Source organism: Mus musculus, chromosome 17 (assembly GCF_000001635.26).
Source record: "Mus musculus strain C57BL/6J chromosome 17, GRCm38.p6 C57BL/6J".
Lineage (NCBI taxonomy): Eukaryota > Metazoa > Chordata > Mammalia > Rodentia > Muridae > Mus > Mus musculus.
The window spans coordinates 24981938-25002798 of record NC_000083.6 but is presented as its reverse complement, the minus strand read 5'-3'; the positions used below and the strand labels follow the sequence as shown (position 1 = coordinate 25002798).

General features: G+C 45.0%; 1 protein-coding gene across 7 annotated transcripts in view; it reads left to right on the top strand.

Moving 5' to 3' along the window:
• The window catches only part of Cramp1l (cramped chromatin regulator homolog 1), a 54615-nt gene that overhangs the window by 13042 nt on the left and 20712 nt on the right, over nt 1-20861 (top strand). For all 7 annotated transcript variants that reach the window (XM_006524702.4, XM_006524703.4, XM_017317589.2 and 4 more), the window contains 7 exons: nt 5193-5346; nt 8130-8213; nt 10481-10529; nt 17192-17277; nt 17701-17824; nt 18774-18855; nt 19403-20575. In XM_006524702.4, the coding sequence (XP_006524765.1) occupies nt 5193-5346; nt 8130-8213; nt 10481-10529; nt 17192-17277; nt 17701-17824; nt 18774-18855; nt 19403-20575 (1752 nt within the window). The remainder of the gene's footprint in view (nt 1-5192; nt 5347-8129; nt 8214-10480; nt 10530-17191; nt 17278-17700; nt 17825-18773; nt 18856-19402; nt 20576-20861) is intronic.

Below are 20861 nucleotides of genomic sequence, written 5' to 3'. Positions count from 1 at the left end.
GGCTGTGCCCTGCCAGCTGCCTCCACTATGACGTTTGCTTTTCATAGTCTTGTACTTATTTGTGAACATACTTTCATTAACATCAAATGTGTTTATCATGGTGCTTACTTATATTTTTTTAAAGACTTAACCTATTTTTATTTTGTATGTGTGTGTATTCATACTACATGCATGAAGTACCCTCAGGACAGAAGATACCAAATACCCTGGAACTACAATTACAGGTGGGGGGGGGGGCTGCTATGACGGTGCTGAGAATTGACTTGAGTCCTCGGGAAGGACAGTCAATGCTCTTTTTTTTTGTTTGTTTTTGTTTTTGTTTTTTCGAGACAGGGTTTCTCTGTATAGCCCTGGCTGTCCTGGAACTCACTTTGTAGACCAGGCTGGCCTCGAACTCAGAAATCTGCCTGCCTCTGCCTCCTGAGTGCTGGGATGAAAGGTGTGTGCCACCACGCCCAGCCCAGTCAATGCTCTTAACCACTGAGCCCTTTTACCATTAAAACAAGAAGAAGAAAAATGGTTATAAATGTGCTTCTTGGGATGTAGACAGATGGACCTATCTTGTCTGCCTTATATAAAGGAGAAATTTAACTGGACTACAGCCGTGCTCATTCCTTCATGTGCTGTTTGGACTGATTGTTGAGCCAGTAACAGAGTTGGGTGGTTGCAGTATAAGTGTCCCTTGTGCATGTGTGTGCGTGTGTCTGTGTGTCTGCATGTGTCCATCTGTCCCCAGGGTCTTATGCATGCTCAACAAGGAATTTACTACCAGCCTGATTTCCCCAGCCTATTACCCATTCTTGTTTTTGTTTTCGTTTTGTTATAATTACTTGCAGACTCTGTTATTGTGACTAGCACTATAGTGAACATTTTTGTTCAAGTTCCTCATTTTTGATGCCTTGTCTGACATGTTGACTTAATCAGTGAGCCTTGTCCTCTTAATGGTTAATTCACAGGTATGATAGATGCACCATGCCAATCCTCAGAAAGACAAGCTCCACACAAGATTAAAGCCCAGGAATTTAAGTCACTTAAAGATTAGAAAGGGAGACACTTCTAATGGGCTGAAGACTTGGTTTTATTATATTCTTTTTTTTAAAAGATTTATTTATTTATTATATGTAAGTACACTGTAGCTGTCTTCAGACATTCTAGAAGAGGGCATCAGATCTCATTACAGATGGTTGTGAACCACCTTGTGGTTGCTAGGATTTGAACTCAGGACCTTTGGAAGAGCAATCAGTGCTCTTAACTGCTGAGCCATCTCTCCAACCTCTTTATTATATTCTTATGGCTGGTATTCCTCCCTTGTGTGGGTGATAGTCTAAGTTCCTCCCATCCCAGGGGAGTATGCCTGACATGTTCGTGTAACTTGACCCTTGTTATCCACAGAAAGAATAAAATAGGTACATACAAGACTTGTTAGGGTAGTTGCAAAAATCATGGAAACAAATGTGAAGGGCTCTTTTTCTTTTCAGAGTTTTAATAAAGCAAGACGCCACCTATATAGATATCTTCCAGTTATTCTTTTTAAAGTCGGTAGGTATAATAGACTTGTAATTCCTGCTGGATTGTAAGAGTGTGCAACTGTTAATGAATCTCATCCTAATTTGTAACTACTATGGTATTTTCTTTCTGGAGACTGAGCTCTGCAAGGTGGTCTGGCTCTCCAGCTGCTGTAAGGGAGGTGTGAGATGTGGTTGTTCATTACAAGCTGTAGGAAGAGGCTTTCTTGTGAAGACCATCCTCTGCCATTCTTCTCCAGTTGGGCTAGCCTTGTTTCCTTTCCTACCAATCAGGCATATGTTTTTAGATGTCCTAAATCCTTGATTAGCAATAATGTATTAATGCTTTCTGTGACCTTATACACAGAGAGGAAGAGAGGGGAAGAGAGCTATTGTAGTCTGGTTGCTATTGCTCTAGTAAGCACCATGATCAAAAACAACTTGAGTGGAAAGAATTTATTTCATCTTACAATTGCCAGGTCACAAACTATCATGGAAGCTTCGAAGCCAGGACAGGGACTCAGGCAGGAAGCTGGAAGGAGAAACCATAGAGGAATGCTACTTATTGGCTTACCTCCCACGGCTTGCTCAGCTAACTTTCTTTTTATACAGCTCAGGACGGTATGCTCGGGTGGCACTGCCTATGGTAGACTGGGCCCTTCTATACCAATTATTTCTCAAGAAAATGCCCAATAGTCAAGACCACAGGCCAATGCAATAGAGGTCATTTCTCATTTGAGGATCCCCCTTCTCAGATGACTGTAGTTGGGATCAAATTGATAAAAAATAACCAGAGGAAGAGTGTGGGGGATTCACACCTCAGTTGGAGTCTGAAAGACCCTGCTGAGGCCTTGGCATCCATTTAACCAATGTTGGGTGGATGTGGCAGCTGAAATCTCCAGCAATGGGATTAATGGTAGCTAAGCATTCTACCTGTAATTCTCTGCCCTGAGAATTGTTTCTGTAATATTTATCAACATATTTGTGTGGGTGAACATGTACGCATGCACAGTCATATGTAAGTGTGCATAAGGATGATGGGAATAAAGCCTTTGTGCATATTGGGCTTGGTGTTCTCCCACTAAAGAGATTTGCATGTGCTCACAGAACCTAGTCTGACTTCTTTACCACCATTGGAAAGCTCACAGCAGCACTCCTGGCCAGAGGGTGCAGACGACTAGCCAGATGCAGAGATTATGCAGCTGTCTTTGTCCCATTCCCCAGTCTGTCTCTTCTTTCTTGCTTAAGATACCCACATCTGCTGGGCAGTGGTGATGCATGCCTTTAATCCCAGCACTTGGAAGGCAGAGGCAGGCAGATTTCTTAGTTCGAGGCCAGCCTGGTCTACAGAGTGAGTTCCAGGACAGCCAGGGGAACACAGAGAAACCCTGTCTCGAAACACCAAAAAAAAAAAAAAGAAAAAGAAAGAAAAAGAAAAAGCCATATCTCCAGCTCTGCTGAGCACAATTTTGGGCCTGAACTCAGATTTGATTTGATTTTTCAGGTGAAAGCCTATCTATCTAGACCTCACCCCGTGCTAGTAGTCCCACTGCTAGGAGAGAGCCAAGGTGGCCAGGTGGATGTGCCCTGAATAGATGGCACCTTAGACCTTGGCTAAGTCCTTTCTCTTGGTTTCAGTGGTGTTTCTGTATAATATAAAACTTACAACTGTGTTTCTATTTTATTTGCTTTCCACCTGTATGGTTATTCTTTGAAAAGCATTATTCTTTAGCCATACTGTTGTAATTCACTGCATTGAGAACTGCCTTGAAACCCTTGTCCCTGATGTGCAGCTCATGTGATGTACCCTACCCATCTCCTGTGCATGCACACGCCTCAGGGGTATCTCTGGCTTTTTGCTGTGTAAATGCTGAGTTTTCATCACCTAGATGTTGAGTCTTTCTCTTCCAGCTTTGCCCAATTTTTGTTGTTCTTGACCCACTTATATCTGTATTGAAGTTTAGAACACCTATGGTTCTAGAAATGCAGGTTGACTGCAGGACACATACTTAACATCCCACAAACCATATAGTTTGAGAATACAGGTTAAGGAGTCATAAATGAGGCAGTCAGACCTCACAGCAGGGAGCTTGTCTCTGTTTCTGTTGACGTCAACAGCTGCTGAGGAGATAGCTACCAAGTCAGACAGAGAAACAAAGACTTAGCTGTACCTTTCCATGATTAGCTGGTGTGGTTTCTCCTTTATATGAGACTTGGTCTCAGTTTGTCGCTAGGCTGACCTCTATCTCCCCATCCACCTGGCTTAGCCTTGAGTTTCTGCTTCCTGGTAAGTATTTTAAAGCCGTGGATAAGTTTTAAATTAAAATAATTTAACTTTCATTTTGAAACAACTTAAAAATGTCATAAGAGGCCAGTGAGGTAGCTCAGCATGTAGAGATTTTTGTCATCAGCCCTGGCCTGGATCTCCAGGACCCACACAGCAGAGAAGAAGACGGAAGACCACAAGTCGTATCTGATGTCCACATTTGTCCTGTGGTATATGCACTCAGGTGCACTCATACATAGACATAGACAAAAACATTTTCCTGGCAGTGATAGGTCTGGACCACTGTTTTCGGGTGGTGCTTTCCAGGTTTTTCTGAGTATTGAGACAGCAAATAGCACCTTTGCTGTCATTCTTTCTTACATTAGTTTAAACAACCTGCCTGCTGCTTGCCTGGCACAGCAGTCACCGTGGAATATGTCTAGTGACTGTCTTCTTTCCATTGCTCTATGTCTGAGGATTACAGATCCCTTTTAGAGAAAATTTTCCTTCTCTCCCTAGTGTTTCGTTACGTACATGTGGACTCATGAAGGCTACTTTATTATGTAGATCATAATCCATTTGCATCATTGATTTATGCCTCCATGATTTGGGTACAGATTGAAACCAATTTGTATAAGGTCTCATTTTGGGCAACTCTGATTATTCCATGCTTATCTGACAAACACCTTGCAGCCCTGGAATTAGCCATTTTTGCAGAACACTAGACTTCTCCATTAAAATAAATAGACAGGTATGGTGGCGCATGCCTTTAATCCCAGCATGGGATGCCAGCCTGGTTTATAGAGTAAGTTCCAGGACAGCCAGGGCTACACAAGAAACCCTGTCTTGAAAAACTATGAATAAATGAAAGAAGAAAGTTATATTTGGGTTCCGACGTGCTACTGGCACAGGGTGCTTTCAGCACATCTAATTAGCTCTCTTTTTTGAGACCACCAAACAGCAGGTTCTCTATTATCAACACAGGGACACACGTTCCATCCTCAAATTCCAATCACACCCAGATTTTGCAGGAGGTCTTCTAGGAAGGGTTGGTCCTTAGATATGTTCAGAATGCTTCTGTTTGGTTCTCCTCCCAAGGGTGTGTATGTGCCGCTCCTCCTTGATCACACTTTCTGTGATCTAATCAATGGGTAGTTCTGAAGAGTGACCCTTTTACTGTAAGATGGTAAGAGCCTGAGCTCTCTACTATGGAATCCTCCTGTAAGTATCCCTCATGGCCCCCTAAGGGCCACCCATAAGTGTTTGTTCCAAGGATAAGTTTCATGCTTTTCTGCTTTGAAGCTTAGTTTGTTTTATGCTTTGTGTAGCTGGTCCCATTTTGACTTTGATGATGCTTACATTATACCAAAAATTTGTTTTATTTTAACTGCTATGCTTTTATTATGGACTTTGTTTTCTAGCATGGAAAAGACTTTGAAGCCATTCAGAACAACATTGCTCTAAAGTACAAGAAGAAGGGCAAGCCTGCAAGCATGGTGAAGAACAAAGAGCAGGTCCGGCATTTTTACTACCGCACCTGGCACAAGATTACCAAATACATTGACTTTGACAATGGTGAGTGTTACAGAGACCCTAGAAGACCACTAGGCAAAGTTGGTTCTTTTCAGTCAAACACCCATTGCCCACTCTATGTGACCCTATATTCACCTGGCTGCCTACCGTGGGATTTGTATCCTAGTGCTTTGCTTGGGGGCATGTCCAGAACCTATTGGTTAAATTTAATTGTGAGGAAGCTGCCCCATCTGTGTAAGGAACCTTATTATTCTTTGAGCTGTGCTTTCTGTGTTTCAGTGTCTTTGAGTATATTTATGTTGGTAACAGACATTTCTTGGGAGGCATAACACACAAACATCTACTTGCCCTAGAGAGGGACAGAGCCCATGACAGACCAGACCAAAGCACCAATACCACCAAACTCCAGTTTGGTGGGCCAATGCTGTTTTGGTGGGCTACTTACAGGAATTTGAGTGAAGGGTTACTTACAGAAGCAGAAATGACTCAAAGCTTTGTCACCCAAGCCCATCCAGTAACAGCTCGCCAGAACAGGATTCTAATGCACACTGCATGTCCTGCAGTAAGCTCAACAGATTGGAAACTGTTCTTCTATGGTGGCTGTGGTCTCTGCTTCTTGTTTTCTTTAAGTTTGACTTGTCGGAGAGTAACTCTTCGTCTGTACTGCTTACTCACATACTCTTGCAGAAGGAATCTGGCCTAGGAAATCTGGTCAATTTCAGGTACTTGCTGGAGCTATTTTGAGTTGTTTACTTCCTTTCTTAATGGAGCTTCCCTGCAGGAAGTATTTTGCCTCCCCCTAGAACATCCTGTCGCAAGCATGCTGTCCCAGACACTCTGGTTGTCTACGTTCTCTTGACATTCTATGTCTTAAAGTTTCCCAACAAGGTAGGGAAAGATTTTTACCTGGGAGAAAACTGCCTCACGAGAGAAGATTCTGGGTCCCCTTATGAGTTTGGGCACTGAGATAAACTGAATTCTGGGTGCACAAGAAAGCCTGAATGTTGCTGCTGTGCTTGGGTGGATGCTGGCTCTGCCAGTATTCTGGTCATCTGTGATATAGTCAGGATTTACACAGTCCAGTTCATCTTCACGGAGGTGGCTAGATTGTCTCCGAATGGTAGTCTAGTTTCTCACTAAAAGCACCCTTGATTGACCACTTTCTCGGTGACCTCTTTAATCCATAAGCTAATCAACTGTTCTTGGCTGTAAACCCACCTCCTCTTCCTTCCATGAATATGGATTCTCTCCCTGCACTCACTTAGTTCCAGCCTGCTCTGCTCCATCCTGCCTTGAATTCCTCAGTTTCTAGAGTGGGCTTGTTCTGTAGATATTTTTCTTCTAATACTCTCAATTTTCTAGATAGTAAGTTTCTGACATAAGAATCACTGGCATATAGCTGTGCCACATTGCTCCTTCTGACCTCTACCCGTGCCTTCTTGGTGGCCTTTGGCACCCCTGATCCTCACCTTTCTTGTGGTGTTCTCTTTGCCCGGTCAGGCAGTTTTGGCCATGATATGCATCATGATACTGTAGTTTTAAAAAACGATGCCTCATCTCCCCACCCCCTTACAGAGAGACAGATTCTGTGGGGTCACACACCCTTCCCTTTCTTGTCTATTTCTAGAGACCCCTGGGGTTAAATTGTCAGTCGCCACAGCTTGGGGGTTGGGGGGCCATCTCTCAGTTGATCTCTGGGAACCTGTTTGTTAGCTTCAATAATTCATATGCTCATCAGCATAAGATCTTTCTGCAGACTTGAAGTCAACCCCTTCATGTTTTTCCATTGTTCCCACCACTGCTGTGTGCCCTATCACTGATTCACTTGCATATCTCAGCCCCACTCCAGTCCCTGAGATCTGAGGCTATATCTATCCACATCATAGTATAGTGAAACATAGTCTGTGCCTTCCAGGTGCACTGGTTTCTTTCTTTTTTTTTTTTTTTTTTCTTTTTATTGTTTTACATTTCCTTTTCTTGTTGGAGCTCACAGTAAGTTCTGAAAGTCATTCCAAGGCTTTCTGTGGGTGCGCTCCAGCTGCTCTTGAAAAGCCTCCCTCAGTGAGAAGATGGCTCATGAGTTAGGATTTAAAGACTGCTGTGGATCAAGTTATGTCCAGTGTGATGATTGGATGTGTCTGACTTGTTCATCAAGCTTTACCTTCAGGCATTGTGGATGGTACAAACTCAGCTGTTTCCATGGCCCTGAGACTTACATGTTCCTTCTCAGGATCTGCTAAGTCTGGGACTTTTTTCATGGGTCAGTATTGTAAAGCATATATTAAAGCGATGTTTCTTTTCTGTTCCTTTCTCTGCAGAAGCACCTCCTGACCACACATCCTTCAGGGTCCTGGTAGCATCATTTCTTTTAGCTCTGTTCCATCAGGGGTGAGAGATAGAGGTTTCAACACATTACAGGATCACACCAACTGTACTCTTTTGCTTTCCTGTGTGACCACCCAACTTCCCTCTTACCTTTCTCTGCCTGGTGGACTATACAGTCACCACACATGATGGGCCCTTCATATTGCGATTCTGGCTCTCCCAAGGTTCTGATGACTCATCATTGGACACGCACAGCCAGGGGCCAGCCACTTGCTTCTGTGCTAGAAATAGTAGTCTCAGCCAGGCACCTTGACACTGTCCTGCCTTTACAACTGGCTTTCCCGTCTGTGGGAACCTCGGGGAGATCAGTAACTACATGCCCAATGTGCTGTGAGCCACATAGACGTCTCCGCTTCTTCTATGCTCTTGTACAAGCAGACTGTATGTACCCTGTCAAGTCTCTGTCCCTCCTGCCTAACATCCATGCTCTTTTCTTCCAGTGTTCTCTCGAGGGCTGAAGAAGTCATCCCAGGAACTCTATGGTCTCATCTGCTATGGCGAGCTACGCAAGAAGATTGGGGGTTGTGAGTACTGCTGCTGTTTGTGGGTCATCCTGGTGGAATGATGTCCTGTCACCACTGATCTTTAGTGCGCAGGAATCCAACTTTTTTTTTTTTTTTCGAGGCAGGGTTTCTCTGTGTAGCCCTGGCTGTCCTGGAACTCACTCTGTAGACCAGGCTGTCTTCGAACTCAGAAATCTGCCTGCTTCCCAAGTGCTGGGATTAAAGGCATGCGCCACCACGCCTGGCTCAGGGATCTAACTTTTATCTTGCAATTTTTTTTGACAACAAAAAAGTTGAAAAAGATCTAATGACCCTGTCTTCACCTGACCTCCCATTTACTAGTGTTTGTTTATGTCTTTCACACACAGGTGCACTGTTTTCTCACTTCCATTTGACTGTAGATCTTCATAGCACACCCTAAGACCTCAACCCTGTGACCTGGAGTGCACACTGCCTGTTAGGATTGCACTGAGTCATTTTAAAGCTATCAAAGGGTGCAGTACCCTGCTACTTCCTGCCTACATTCAGAGTTTTTAGAACATCCCCATGTAATGGACAAGTCCTTGTCCAGTCCTACTGCTCTTTGTGCAAACTCTTCTGTATATAAAGTGGTTGCATTGCTTTTTGCTGCCATGACTGCCTATCTGAGCCACTATATGATGGAGCATCAGTTCTTGCTGGACCTCCATAGGCCATAGCCTAACTACACCTCAAGGCTATTTGTCCTCATCTCAGCTAGTGGGCCCAGCACAGACATCTACTAGTTGTGATATCCAGGAATTCTGACATTTGCCCTTCCCTTCCTCCCTTCTCTTGTTTTTTCCTGGATATGTTTCATTAGGTCTTGTTTGATTTTGTTTGACTTCTACACTTGGATGCCACCCATAGGCCTCTCTCTGTACAACCTGCTAGACCCAGGACTGTAGGGCCTTGTTCCTGCCTTACCTTCACTTTTCAGCAACCCACTTCCTCCTGCATATCTGAGCTCCAGTCCCCCTGATCACACGAGGCTTAAACAGAGTTGTATACATTTTTTTCATGTGTTTGTGGTAGTTACTGGAGAGGTTGGTTAGTGTCCATATAAGGGCCATGATGGGCCTGCTCTTGCAGGCCTGTGTCTACATTTGCCCTTCCTAGTGTTCTTCCTGCTTTCCTAAAGGTCTGTTCTACCTGGTCAGGGTTTCCTTTCCTTTCCTTGGTGCAGTTGTACCTGCATTGGATCCTTTTCCTTACTATTCATCTGACAGCTTCATTTTGTTTTCATTCTTTCTGGTTTCTTGAGACAGGGTTTCTTTGTGTAGTCTTGGCTGCATGCTGGCCTTGAACTCAGTGATCTGCCTGTCTCTGCCTCCTGAGTCCTGAGATTAAAGCATATGTCACCAAGCCGAAGTCTGTTTTCCTTCCTTCCTTCCTTCCTTCCTTCCTTCCTTCCTTCCTTCCTTCCTTCCTTCCTTCCTTCCTTCCTTCCTTCATGTTTATAGCTTTTCTCTAGTTTTAGCCCTGTACTGTCTATGATAAAAAGTCCTTTAAAACCTTTCTCTAGTTTCTGTCCTGTACTATCTATGAGAAAAAGTCCTTTAGGTGGGACTAGCATTTGAAATGTAAATGAAGAAAATATCTAATAAAAAATATTATTAAAAAAAAGTCCTTTAAGTTCTTCATAGGTATAGTATGTCTCTGGCTGCTTTTATAATTCATTCTTGTCTTGGTTCTCTGCCTGACTAGTGATTGTGGTCCCTTAATTCCCAAGTTACTCAGTACTGTTGAGGAGTTTTATAGCTCATATCCCAGTGTCACTGCCTAGGTTCTTGTGTTAGCTTTTTAATTCCTACTTTCCTGCACAAACGCCTTGAGGACAGTGCTGAGCACACAACTAGGACACGGGAGCCATCATTTAGCAGGCCCTGGTTTTTAAACTATGTACCTGAGAGTTCACAGTCAGCAAGGAAAGAAGGCCCAGGACCCAGTGAGATGTCTGGAGGAAGCAGTTATCGGCACCAGGCACTATGGGAGCTGAGCCATGGTTCAGCAGTCTTAGAAGGTCAGGGACAATTCCTGTAAGAAGAGCTAGCTGAGCGTAGAGCATATTGGACCCTTAAGAAATCGTTAGGAATAGGCTGTGTGGGTGAGGCAAGGTACTGGTCAACTTTGCTGCAGATATGGATCATAAAGTTATAGACCATTAATTAGCAAGGTCTGGAGTCTGTGTGGAAGCAATAATATGGGAATTTGTGATTGTTTGCATCTAACTGCCCCATGGCCTCATTTATTTTTCTATACATTTAAAGGTATGGATGACAAGAATGCAACAAAGTTGAATGAACTCATTCAGGTTGGGTAAGTACAAATTACCGTATATACTTGTATTCATTCACTGACCCATAGAAGTTGAAATGAGTGCTGGGTTTCCTTCATTTTCTTTTCTTTTTTTTTTCTTTTTACTTTTATTCTTGAGCGTGTTATGTATGAGAACTGGCATGTGAGTTGTGCTTGTGTGGAGGTCAGCGGAAAACTTTGAGCAGTTATTTCTACTGGAGTGTTCCCAGATTGAACTTAGGCTGTCAGGCTGTGCAGTGATCTAATTTCTTTTTTGTTGCTCTGATAGACAGTTTGACCAAAAGCCATTTAGGGGAAGAGAGTGTCGATTTGGCTTACACCTTACTTAAGTCAGGGCTGACCCTGAAGCAGAAACCATGGAGGAATGCTGCTGACTGGCTTGCTCACTAGTTTTCGCTCAGCTACTTCTTTTGTACAGACCAAAGCTACCTGCTAAGGAATGATTCTGCCCACAGTGGGCTGGGTCTTCCCACATCAATCATCAGTGAAGAGTTACTCACAGATAACTGGCCAGTCTGATCTCAACAGTTCTTCAGTTCTGGTCTCTTTCAGGTGACCCTTGGTTGTGTCAACACTAAATATAAAGACTGTTAAGGACATGAGGCAGGTGTTTCATCTGCTCAGCCTCTAACCAGCCCTCCACAGAATTAAGACTTCTCACTGTCCTCTTTGGCATATGTTTTTGTTCCCACAGATATTCCTTCTCTGTGCCTGCCCTTGCCTGTGCACGGATGGCCTAGGGCTCTCTTTCTCTTGCCTTAGTACTTCGATGTGTTGGCTCCTGAGCTGCTGCAGATATCTTTTCTTGCCTTTTAACACTTAATCTGACCCTGACCTCTAAGTCATTGTTTTTGACCTTTTCTGTTCCAAAGACACTATCTGCATTATGGTTGAGAGTAGAGATAGCATCCTGCCTTGTCCTAAGGTTTTCTTCATGGACTGCCACTCTGCATCAGCAGGCTTGGATGGCATAGTTAGAATTTTAATCCTCAGGAATTCTCTTGTGATTTGCCTGTCTCTGGAGTTGGTAATAAGTTAGTAAGATATTGTTGTCCTGAGCTTCTCCCCAGTTCCAAACCCACCTTGTGGTGCTCTCTTGGCTTCCCCAAAACATATTTTACTCTGCTATACCTTTTCTTGTGGCTCCAAAGACTTCTGTCAATTTTCCTGGTAGAGATCGGCCTTCTTGTCCATACCTTGGATATAAACTTCATTGACTGGAAGTCCGAGTCTTGCTGAGTGTCTTACTCTGCACCTTCACTTGGCTAAAGGTTGAATGCTTAGCTATACCTCTGTCCTCTGTCTCATCATGACTACCCTCTGTCCTGGGGTGTCACACTGCTACTGATGCTGCTGTTTATAATGCTCTGCTACATTGCAAGGCCCATTTCTGCCACTTCTGTTAGGCATTTTGTGGAGAACTTCTTTTTGTTTTGTTTTGTTTAGGGCCCTTGATGAAAGCTGCTGTGTCCTCTTTCTCATTCCTTGCCCTCAACCCCCCAGGCCAATCCCTGACCCTTGAACATTTGGTCTGCTTTGTCATTCAGACTCTTGTAGCTACTGTGGACATAACAGTTTTTATATCTTTTGAGATACAGCCTTCCCAAATGCCTAGTACTGTTCTCTTGCTTCTCTCTCATAGGCCTGAACTTTGGCGTTTAGATGACTTAATGCATGTTGGAGCGAGGGCCTAGGGTTCAGCTAGGTGAACCCTTCCTGTGTTCTTACTGGGACTGTATTTGTGAACCTTTATTTTCATAACAACCCAGGCCTGGTCAGATTGATTCACTGTGGAAGAGCATTGTGATCTGCCAACCTTAAACACCAGTTACATTCCTGAAGATAGCTTGTCTCAGATACAGTCAGAGGCATCAGAAAGTGGAGTAGCAGCTGTGTCTGTTGGGCCTTGTTAGGCGGGGTTGACTTGCTTTGTGTCCCCATTTGATAGCCAGCGGCCAGGCTTCCGTCTCCTTTTGCACCGACCTTTTCTGGGGAAGGCTGAAGGAATCACCATTGTTATGGCCCTCTCTGTAGGTGAGAAGTGTCCCTTGAGGGCCAAGACCACTGTGGTTTGATCTGGCCGAGACAGATCTTCCGTTGAACTTGCATACATCTTAGTGTGAGATTTCTTGATCCTCGTGGACAGGTGGACGGTGTACCTCTGTTAAACTGCACTGAGTCAGGCACAGGTTTTGGTGCTGCTTACATGCGGCCCTGGTTCTCTGAGAATCATACGGAAAATGATGATGGCACTGGAGCCAAGAGTATTCCTGGATCTTGTGTTCCTTGTGTGGTTGCTTTGCTGGGCAGATAGCCACCCCAATTGGTGATTTTTATTTTTTTGTATTTTTTTAAGCAAAGCAACTATTGATGAGATTTACCTGGCCCTACCACAGCACCTACCTGGAATAGATGGAGTAGATGGCTATAGGGCTTCTGGGTGTCAATGGGTGAGTGTGCGTGTCAGCATGGGTTGTAGCTTGTAACAAGGAGAAGCTAGGCCAGTGTCCTAGGTAAGACCCCGAGAAATTGAGAGTACTTGTGGGAAAACTGGTGGGCATCTTCCATCCACTCTTACTTGAGAGGCACCTTATCTGGCTCTCCTGATACTTAACAGCCCTTTTCCAGTGCCCATGAGTGTGTGCCTGTGTGCATGTGTGTATCTGTAGAACATTACAGTGAAGTGATAGCTATGGGTAAGTAACAGGAAGGGCTCCTAACCTTAAACATACAGAGACCGCTTTCTAGGTGCTGAATGTAGGCGAAGGGCACAGAAGGTGCAAAGGAAGCAACTGTACTGACTCTGGTGGCTACAGAGAGGCGAGGTGTGGGTGGAATCTGATGGGTTGGGGCATGCACAGAACTTCAGTGGTCTTTAGGTATTTCGGGAAGCTAGAGGAAACAAATCAGGAAAGCTCCTCTTGCTGGGTAAACCATTCTTTTGCTCCTGCAAAGAGTTATTTAAGGGTGCAATTTAGGGCTGGTAGTTAGTGCTTTATTTGTGTTTTTTCTTTTAAGTTTTGTGCTATATGTTGTGTTTTTATGTTTGCGTACATACTTGCATGTGTATACTCTGGTGCCTGCAGAGGTCTGAAGAGGGTACTATATTCCCTCAGATATATTACAGATAGTTATGAATCACATTGTAGGTTCTGGGAATCAAACCTGGGTCTTCTGCAAGAACAAATGCTTTCAACCACCAAGCTGTCTTTCCAGCCCCTAATTTGGTATTTTAATATTTTACATATTTTCACTTTTTGGCATTTAGTTATATGAGTTTGATATTTTGGGATTTATAATTTTTATTGACTTAAATAGCTTTTGCATTGATTTTAATTTTTGAGCAGGTTTTAGAAGGTTTATAAGAAAACTGTGTAAAAAGATGGAAGATCCTGCCTTGGATTTTCTTAGTACATCGAAAACAGCGTTGTTACAAATTGAACCTAGTAGCCTGTTCCTTAGGTCCCAGTTCCAGAATCTGAGGCAGGAGGATCATGGGTTTATGATATATCTGCTGATGCTTGGTCATAATTTGTCTGTTTTAGTTTAGGGACCCTGGTGTCAGACATTTACAAGGTTGGACAGTGAAGTATTTTCCTCCTCCCTACCACTGCAGTCTTTTTTTTTTTTTGGTTTTTCGAGACAGGGTTTCTCTGTGTAGCCCTGTCCTGGAACTCACTCTGTAGACCAGGTTGGCTTCGAACTCAGAAATCCGCCTGCCTCTGCCTCCCGAGTGCTAGGATTAAAGGCATGCACCACCACGCCCAGCTACCACTGCAGTCTTATTCAAAGTACTTTCTCTGTCCTGAAAATCCCCTGTCTGCTGTCTGTCTCTTCCTCTCCTGGTCCCTGGAAATCTCCAATCCTTTACTGTTTCAGAGGCCTGCTTTCCTCCAAGCAGTCAACCTGTACACAGCCTGTTTAGATTGGCCTCTACCATTCACAGCTCTGTGAATTTAACGACGTGATGGTAGAACACGTCTAGCCCATGGCCAGCCATAGGTCACCATAGTGCTACTCTATATGCCTTCCTTTGGTCAGTCATTTGGAACCATCACTAACCTATGAGGTTGGCCTCTTTCTTTGAGAAGTGTGCACTGGAGACTCTCAGGTTCCATCCACCTCTGCCTCCCAAGTGCAGGGATGAAAGGCATACACCACTACTGCCTGGCTATGAGTATTGGTTTTCATTTTACCTGGGCATCCCCTAAGAGGAGATATGGACATGTGTCTGTCTTTACAAGAAACTGTCTTACAGAACCTAGCCCAGGCCCTCCCGTGTTCTCAAGGACTTCAAAGGTGTCCGACTTGGTATGCAATTGTTTTGAGTTGCACTTCCCTGATGAACAATGACATTGAACATGTTTTGTTGTTGTTAAGTCAGGTTGTCTGTCTGTCTGTCTCTCTCTGTATTTAAAACTCATTTCCTTGAGCTTTTTTTTGAAGGAAATTGTTGAGAAAATGGCTCGTCCATGCTTTATTACCTGCTCTTTAGAATAATCTTTCTGGTTCCCCGCTGTGTCGCTTCGTCACTGTTTGCCTGGATTAAGGCAGTTCAGTAATTTTGAGTTACTAGAATGTGTGCTTGCTTAGAGACTTACTCCCTTCAGATGGAAAGTGGATAAGGAGTGGCAGCCAGTCTGGGCTCTTCCTGCCCCTTTAATAAGGCTTCCTTATTCTTAGCTTTGCACTTTAGTGTCTTGCATACAGAGGTGGTTGGTTCTTGAGTGGGTGAGTGCATGAGGACAGTTGAGTGGGTAGAAGACTGGCTGGCTGAGTGATGGGTAGATGTGCACATAGATGAATGAATGAATGAATGAATGGGCAGGTGTGTGGATGGTGCCCGAAAGTGCCAGTAGGCAGTAGATGGGGGAGTGACTGGCAGATGAGTCAGCAGGCACAGTTATGGGTGAGCAGCATGGGTTAGGTATGGCTGGGTAGAAAAGGAGATGCGGATCCCTAAATAGATGTCAGGAGGAGAATGAGTAGATGGAGTGCGGCTGCCGTAACGTGGGTTACTGAACTTCCTGTGTTGTATGATCGTGTCCACCTCTCATGGCTCTTTACTGTTGGAGCTGTCATGAGCATTTGCTGAAAGCTGTGACTGTGCAAGGTTCTGAGACATCATAATGCTAAAATTCAAGGCATAGTCCTTTTCAGGATAGTGGGCGTGGCTTTGCTCTTAGGAGGTGTGTGCATGGTTCTTCTCTCCTGATGTTAGCCCTCTGCCCGTTGGCTTCTATTTTGCATGTATCCATTTGAGTTGCTCTTTAGTCAAGCACTGTTGTGTGAGCAGAGCCTTTCCTGTGCTCATTCTGCTCAAAGCTGGAGTTCAGATTCTTAGCTCCAGATTTAAGCAGCATTATTTTAGAACATTTTAAAACTTCCTAAATTAGATGTAGAATAAATACATTCTGAAAGAATGTTTTTTTCAGATAGTATAAACATGTAAAATCACCAGCTCCCTCCTCTCAATTAACCACCCCCCTTAGGAAATTTACATGAATAAGTATTTACATACAAATGGGAATTTGTACTAGTATGAATATATAATTTCTTCCACATCTTTAGAATCACCTCATGTATAGGCTTCCATTTTTGGTCACCTTTCCTGTATAATTCTTAGAAATTAAATAGTAAGAATAGAAGCTGTTCTCATAACTAACGTGCTCACAGCTGATAGCTGATGGTAGATCAGTCCAAAAAAAAAAAAAAAAAAGGGTTCAAACCAGCCATAGTGGCCCATGCTTTTAATGCCAGCAGAAAGCAGAGGCAAGCAGATGTCTTTGGAATTGAGGTTACCCTGGTCTACATAGTGAGATCCTATCTTAAACAACAACAAAAATGGATTAAAGCAGAGATGTATAAAGTGATAGACAGCTTCAATATAGAAAATTTAGACTCACCCCCACTCCAGGGCGCTTAGCCGTAGCCTTTTCTTCAACCCAGATCTAAAGTGTATCATTTATTCTTCTCAGAATCAAAGCCGTGGGAACTTATGATTCAGACTGATGCCTGAGCCACGACGGCTGCCAGGTCACCCCTGTTCAATCAATCTAAACTCCAGTTCCCTTTGTTTAGGTAGCCAGACAGCATTTCTCTAATGTATATAATTGCTAATCAGCTGCAGCTCCGGCAAACAGACCGTAGCTGGCCTAAGGTCTTGAGTTTGGGCCCTGGCGCCTTCCTGTAACTGCTTATGCCCTTGTCCTGTGTGGGTTACAGGGATGGGATTGCACTGCTGCGGCAAGTTGCTCATGAAGAGTTCAGGAAGAAGTCTTGTAAGGTGGGTAGGCAGGTCATATGGAGGACACAGAGTGGAGGCTCTGGAGCTTCTGCCGAAGGCTGTAAGGATGAGGCGTGCTTAGAGATAGGCTGAGCATGAGCAGAACAGCTCTCAACAGTGAGCTTAGCTGTGTATAACAGTCGGTAGTCATGGTTTGGCACAGCTTCCTTCCCATAAACAGCACATGCCCCTTGGTTAGGAACGTAGCAGACATCTAAAGGTCCTGCCTATGCTTACCATCCGGGGTGACCACGAGTGACAGCGTAGGGATCAGTACTCACCAGGCCTTTGTGCTTGCCACACTTCAGACCTGATAACCCTTCATCTCTTCCACTCACATGAAGTCCTCAGAATTGCTTGCAATTTCTTTTCCCAGAGCCACCACAGTACGTTATAAAGGGAGAAATCTCCGGATCAAGGCACCCATGTGCCGAGCCCTAAAGAAACTCTGTGATCCAGATGGTAGGTATGGGGAAGGGATAGCATTTATTGTATCTTTGATGGTTGTTTTGTTCCATGATGGCAGCATATAGTACTTTGTTACTGACTCTGTTTAACCTTCTCCTGTGAGTAGACATCTTGAAGTGACATCCATGTGTTGTCTAGTAAGAGGCTATGGTAACATTTGACAGGTGGGTTGATACCATCAGGAGTGAAGCTCTCATGGCCACTTGATGGCCTATTCTATTCATGGGTCTGCCTTTGCAAGTACAGAGTTCACCATATTGATTTTGACCCTTGCTAGGATTTCTCTGTTCTCCTTTTTTTCCAGGCACAAGGCAGTCTCATCTCCTAGTTCTCATTTCCCTGTGTTTTTCTGGAAAGCGTTTTGTTTTGTACCTTCAGGTTGGTCTGCACTGGGCTTTCATGGTCTCCTTTTCTCAGGTCTAAGTGATGAAGAGGACCAGAAGCCAGTGCGCCTACCCCTGAAAGTCCCAGTAGAATTACAACCAAGGAACAACCACGCTTGGGCACGAGTACAGAGCCTGGCCCAGAACCCACGTCTCAGGTGACATTTAGCATGAGGAAGGGCCTCAATGCCAGGCAGGGCATGAGCTTTTGGTGTTTGGGTTTCTCTCAGGGAATTCTAGAGAAACAGATTTTGTCCTCACATGAGGACAGGGTATAGAGGTGACACTGTCATAAGGATATTCTAAGTTGGAGGGTGGTCTTAAGATCCTGAATTGTAATCCTACCAGGCAAGTTTGAAACTATCAGTGTTACTGCCTGCAGAATCCTCTTTCCTGTAAAGCTCCTACATTTCTTTCTCACTGCTTCCCCAGAGAGTTTGGTTAATTTATAAAGCACTGCTATACTTGTGGTCCATTTCCCATTTACATTTATTAAGCTGAAGTAAAATTCATACCACATTGAATGAGCTGTATGTTTGCATGTTTGCAGTTATGTGTCTCAGTATGTTGGCCTTGTTGTAAACCCTCTGTCTCAGTCGACTTCCAGCATATGTCATCGTCTCATGTGCTGTTGTCTGTCACTCTCTCCAGTGCTCATCTCGATCCCAGCTGCTCTCAATCTAGCCTTTTCTGGACATCTGTTAGAGGACCACAGAATCTGGTCTATTGGGCATCTCTTATTGTTTTGAGATGCATCTATATTATAGCATGTGTCATAGCATGCTTCATCTCCTCTCTCTGTGTGCATTTTATTTTCTTAGGGCTAGCTAGGGGTAGCTACGCCCCCGTAACCTTGACGACAGAAGAGGTGGTGATGCTTTCGATGCTCACAGCTCACATCCTACCTGAGCACTTGCACCTCTCTGTTGTTTATAGCTTTATGTGAAGCTACAGCGATTTCAACAGATGGGATGTAGATTTAGGAATAGGAGCTGAATATGCTATAGATCCCCCTTCCAGTCCCTACATCTCTGTCAAGTGAATTTGGTACATGCAATCATTAGCACTCAAGGGTGGCCTTCTATAATCTTTTTTTTTATTTCATAGGATGATTGTGGAGCTACATAGAAAAGTCTCTAGCCTCATTGAGTTCCTGAAGCAGAAGTGGGCACTCCATGAAGTACGAATTGTATCTTTTTTCAAATGAAGCAAACCCTCCAAAGCTGTCAGTTATTCCTGCTTGAGAATGAGGTCTTGTTTTCTTCCCATTACCGTGGGGCTCCATGAAAGCCCAGCCCTCTTGGGCTTAGGTAGAGAGTCCTGCCTCGGAACTACTTGCACTACTTGATCGTACTCAGTTCCACTCACTTCTCCACGTTTTGAGTGGCCACCTAACTGGTCACTGGGATGTGGCCTAAGTATCAGTAGATGTGGGATGTGGGAAGATATATATATATACATTTAAGCCTTCTTTGTGTCCTTGGCTGTTTATTGGCCCTGCATGTTTCCAAGAATAGTTTCTGTCATCAGGCGTGAATTTCCTGAACACACTGAATGCCTGAGCCAGCATAGTTTGGTAGTAGCTGGAGGGAAGTCCCTAGGTGAGCTCCAGGAATATCAAGGGGTTGGTGTGGCTCCTAGGGAAGAAGACCCTAATCGGCATCCATAGCTCTTCACTGAGGAGCACTGTGGTCACAGTGGAGTTGTTTGGAGTTGCTCCTTGACAGTGTGCGCAGCGGAAGACACTTGAGGAGAGGCAGCTGCAGGGTTCAAGCACAGTGCAGACCCAGGAGAAGGTGGCATTGCACCTGTTCCCAGGCGAGAACTGCACGCTGACACCACTACCCGGTGTAGCCCGTGTGGTACACTCCAAGGCCTTCTGCACTGTACACTGGCAAGAGGGTGGCCGGTGCAAACAGGGCACTAAGGACATACACTCACTGCCTCCAGCACAGATCCTCGGCATCCAGAGTGGACAGGGAATAGCCCGGGGCCAGCTGAAGTGCCAGAGGAGCAGTGCTGAAGGCAAGGGTGGGGGGCGGCTCCTTCCCACTGCAGATGCTTCACAGAGCTCAGGGGAAAGTTCCCCTGAGAGTGCTCCTGCAGAGGGAGCAGCTCCAAGTCTGAGCAGCCCAGATGCCCCCGACAGGCCTCATGGGCTCCAGGACTCTGGACCACACCTTGAGAAGACCCCTGTGACAGCCCTTGCAGTGGGTAGGGACAGCCCTATTCAAGAATCTGGGGCCCTGCCGTGTCCCTGTGGCCAGCCCCCAGACTTGGAAGATGAACTCTCACTCCTTGACCCCTTCCCCCGATACCTGAAGTCGTGCCAGGATCTCATCATCCCAGAGCAGTGCCGCCGTGCAGACACACGATCTGGGAGAGAGCATCCTCCTCTCGGCAGCGTAGCTTCCCCAGAGACCCTCACACCCAGCAGCGGGGCGGTCGCTGACAGTGCTCCCCCTGGCCTGGACCCTCAACCTGGCACTGATCATCAACCTGACACCAGGCTTCAGTCAGATATTTGTACTAAAGAGCTAGCGAACGCATCCTCTGAAGAGTCCCAGGAAAAAGGCAGCCCCTCAGAACATCTGTCGTCTCAGGGACAGCCTGCTACCAGGCCTTCCAAGGAAGTCCCTGCCAGCCAGCTGGCCCAGCAGCTACGTGAAGAAGGCTGGAGCTTGCAGACCTCTGAAAGCCTCACACTGGCTGAAGTCTACCTCATGATGGGCAAGCCGACCAAACTGCAGCTGGAGTATGATTGGCTGGCTGTGCTGGGCCCCGAGAGCCAGGCACCCACAGCACAGGGCCAGACTGCACTATCCCGCTCCTCGCCCTCAGCCCTCCACCAGCAACGCCTCCTGAGCTGCCTTCTGAGGCTCATCTCCACTGAGGTCCACCCCAAGATGGTGAGTGGTTTAGACCAGCTCAGGACACTTAAGTTGTTTGGGATGAGCCGATGTCAGAGTGTCAATCATGTCTCTTCAGGAACCCAAAGGTAACGTAATTTCCAGGGCTGCAGATCTTTATAACTCAGGCCAGAGCTGATGGTGAAAGAGGCCTTGGCCTCAGCACTATGGAAGTAACCTGAGTAGGTTATTGGAATTAGCAAGCTGTGATGGGACAGATGGCAAGTTTAAAAGACTTCAAATTTGGCCCTTTGTGGAGAGATTTCATATGGTCTCGTGCTCAGAG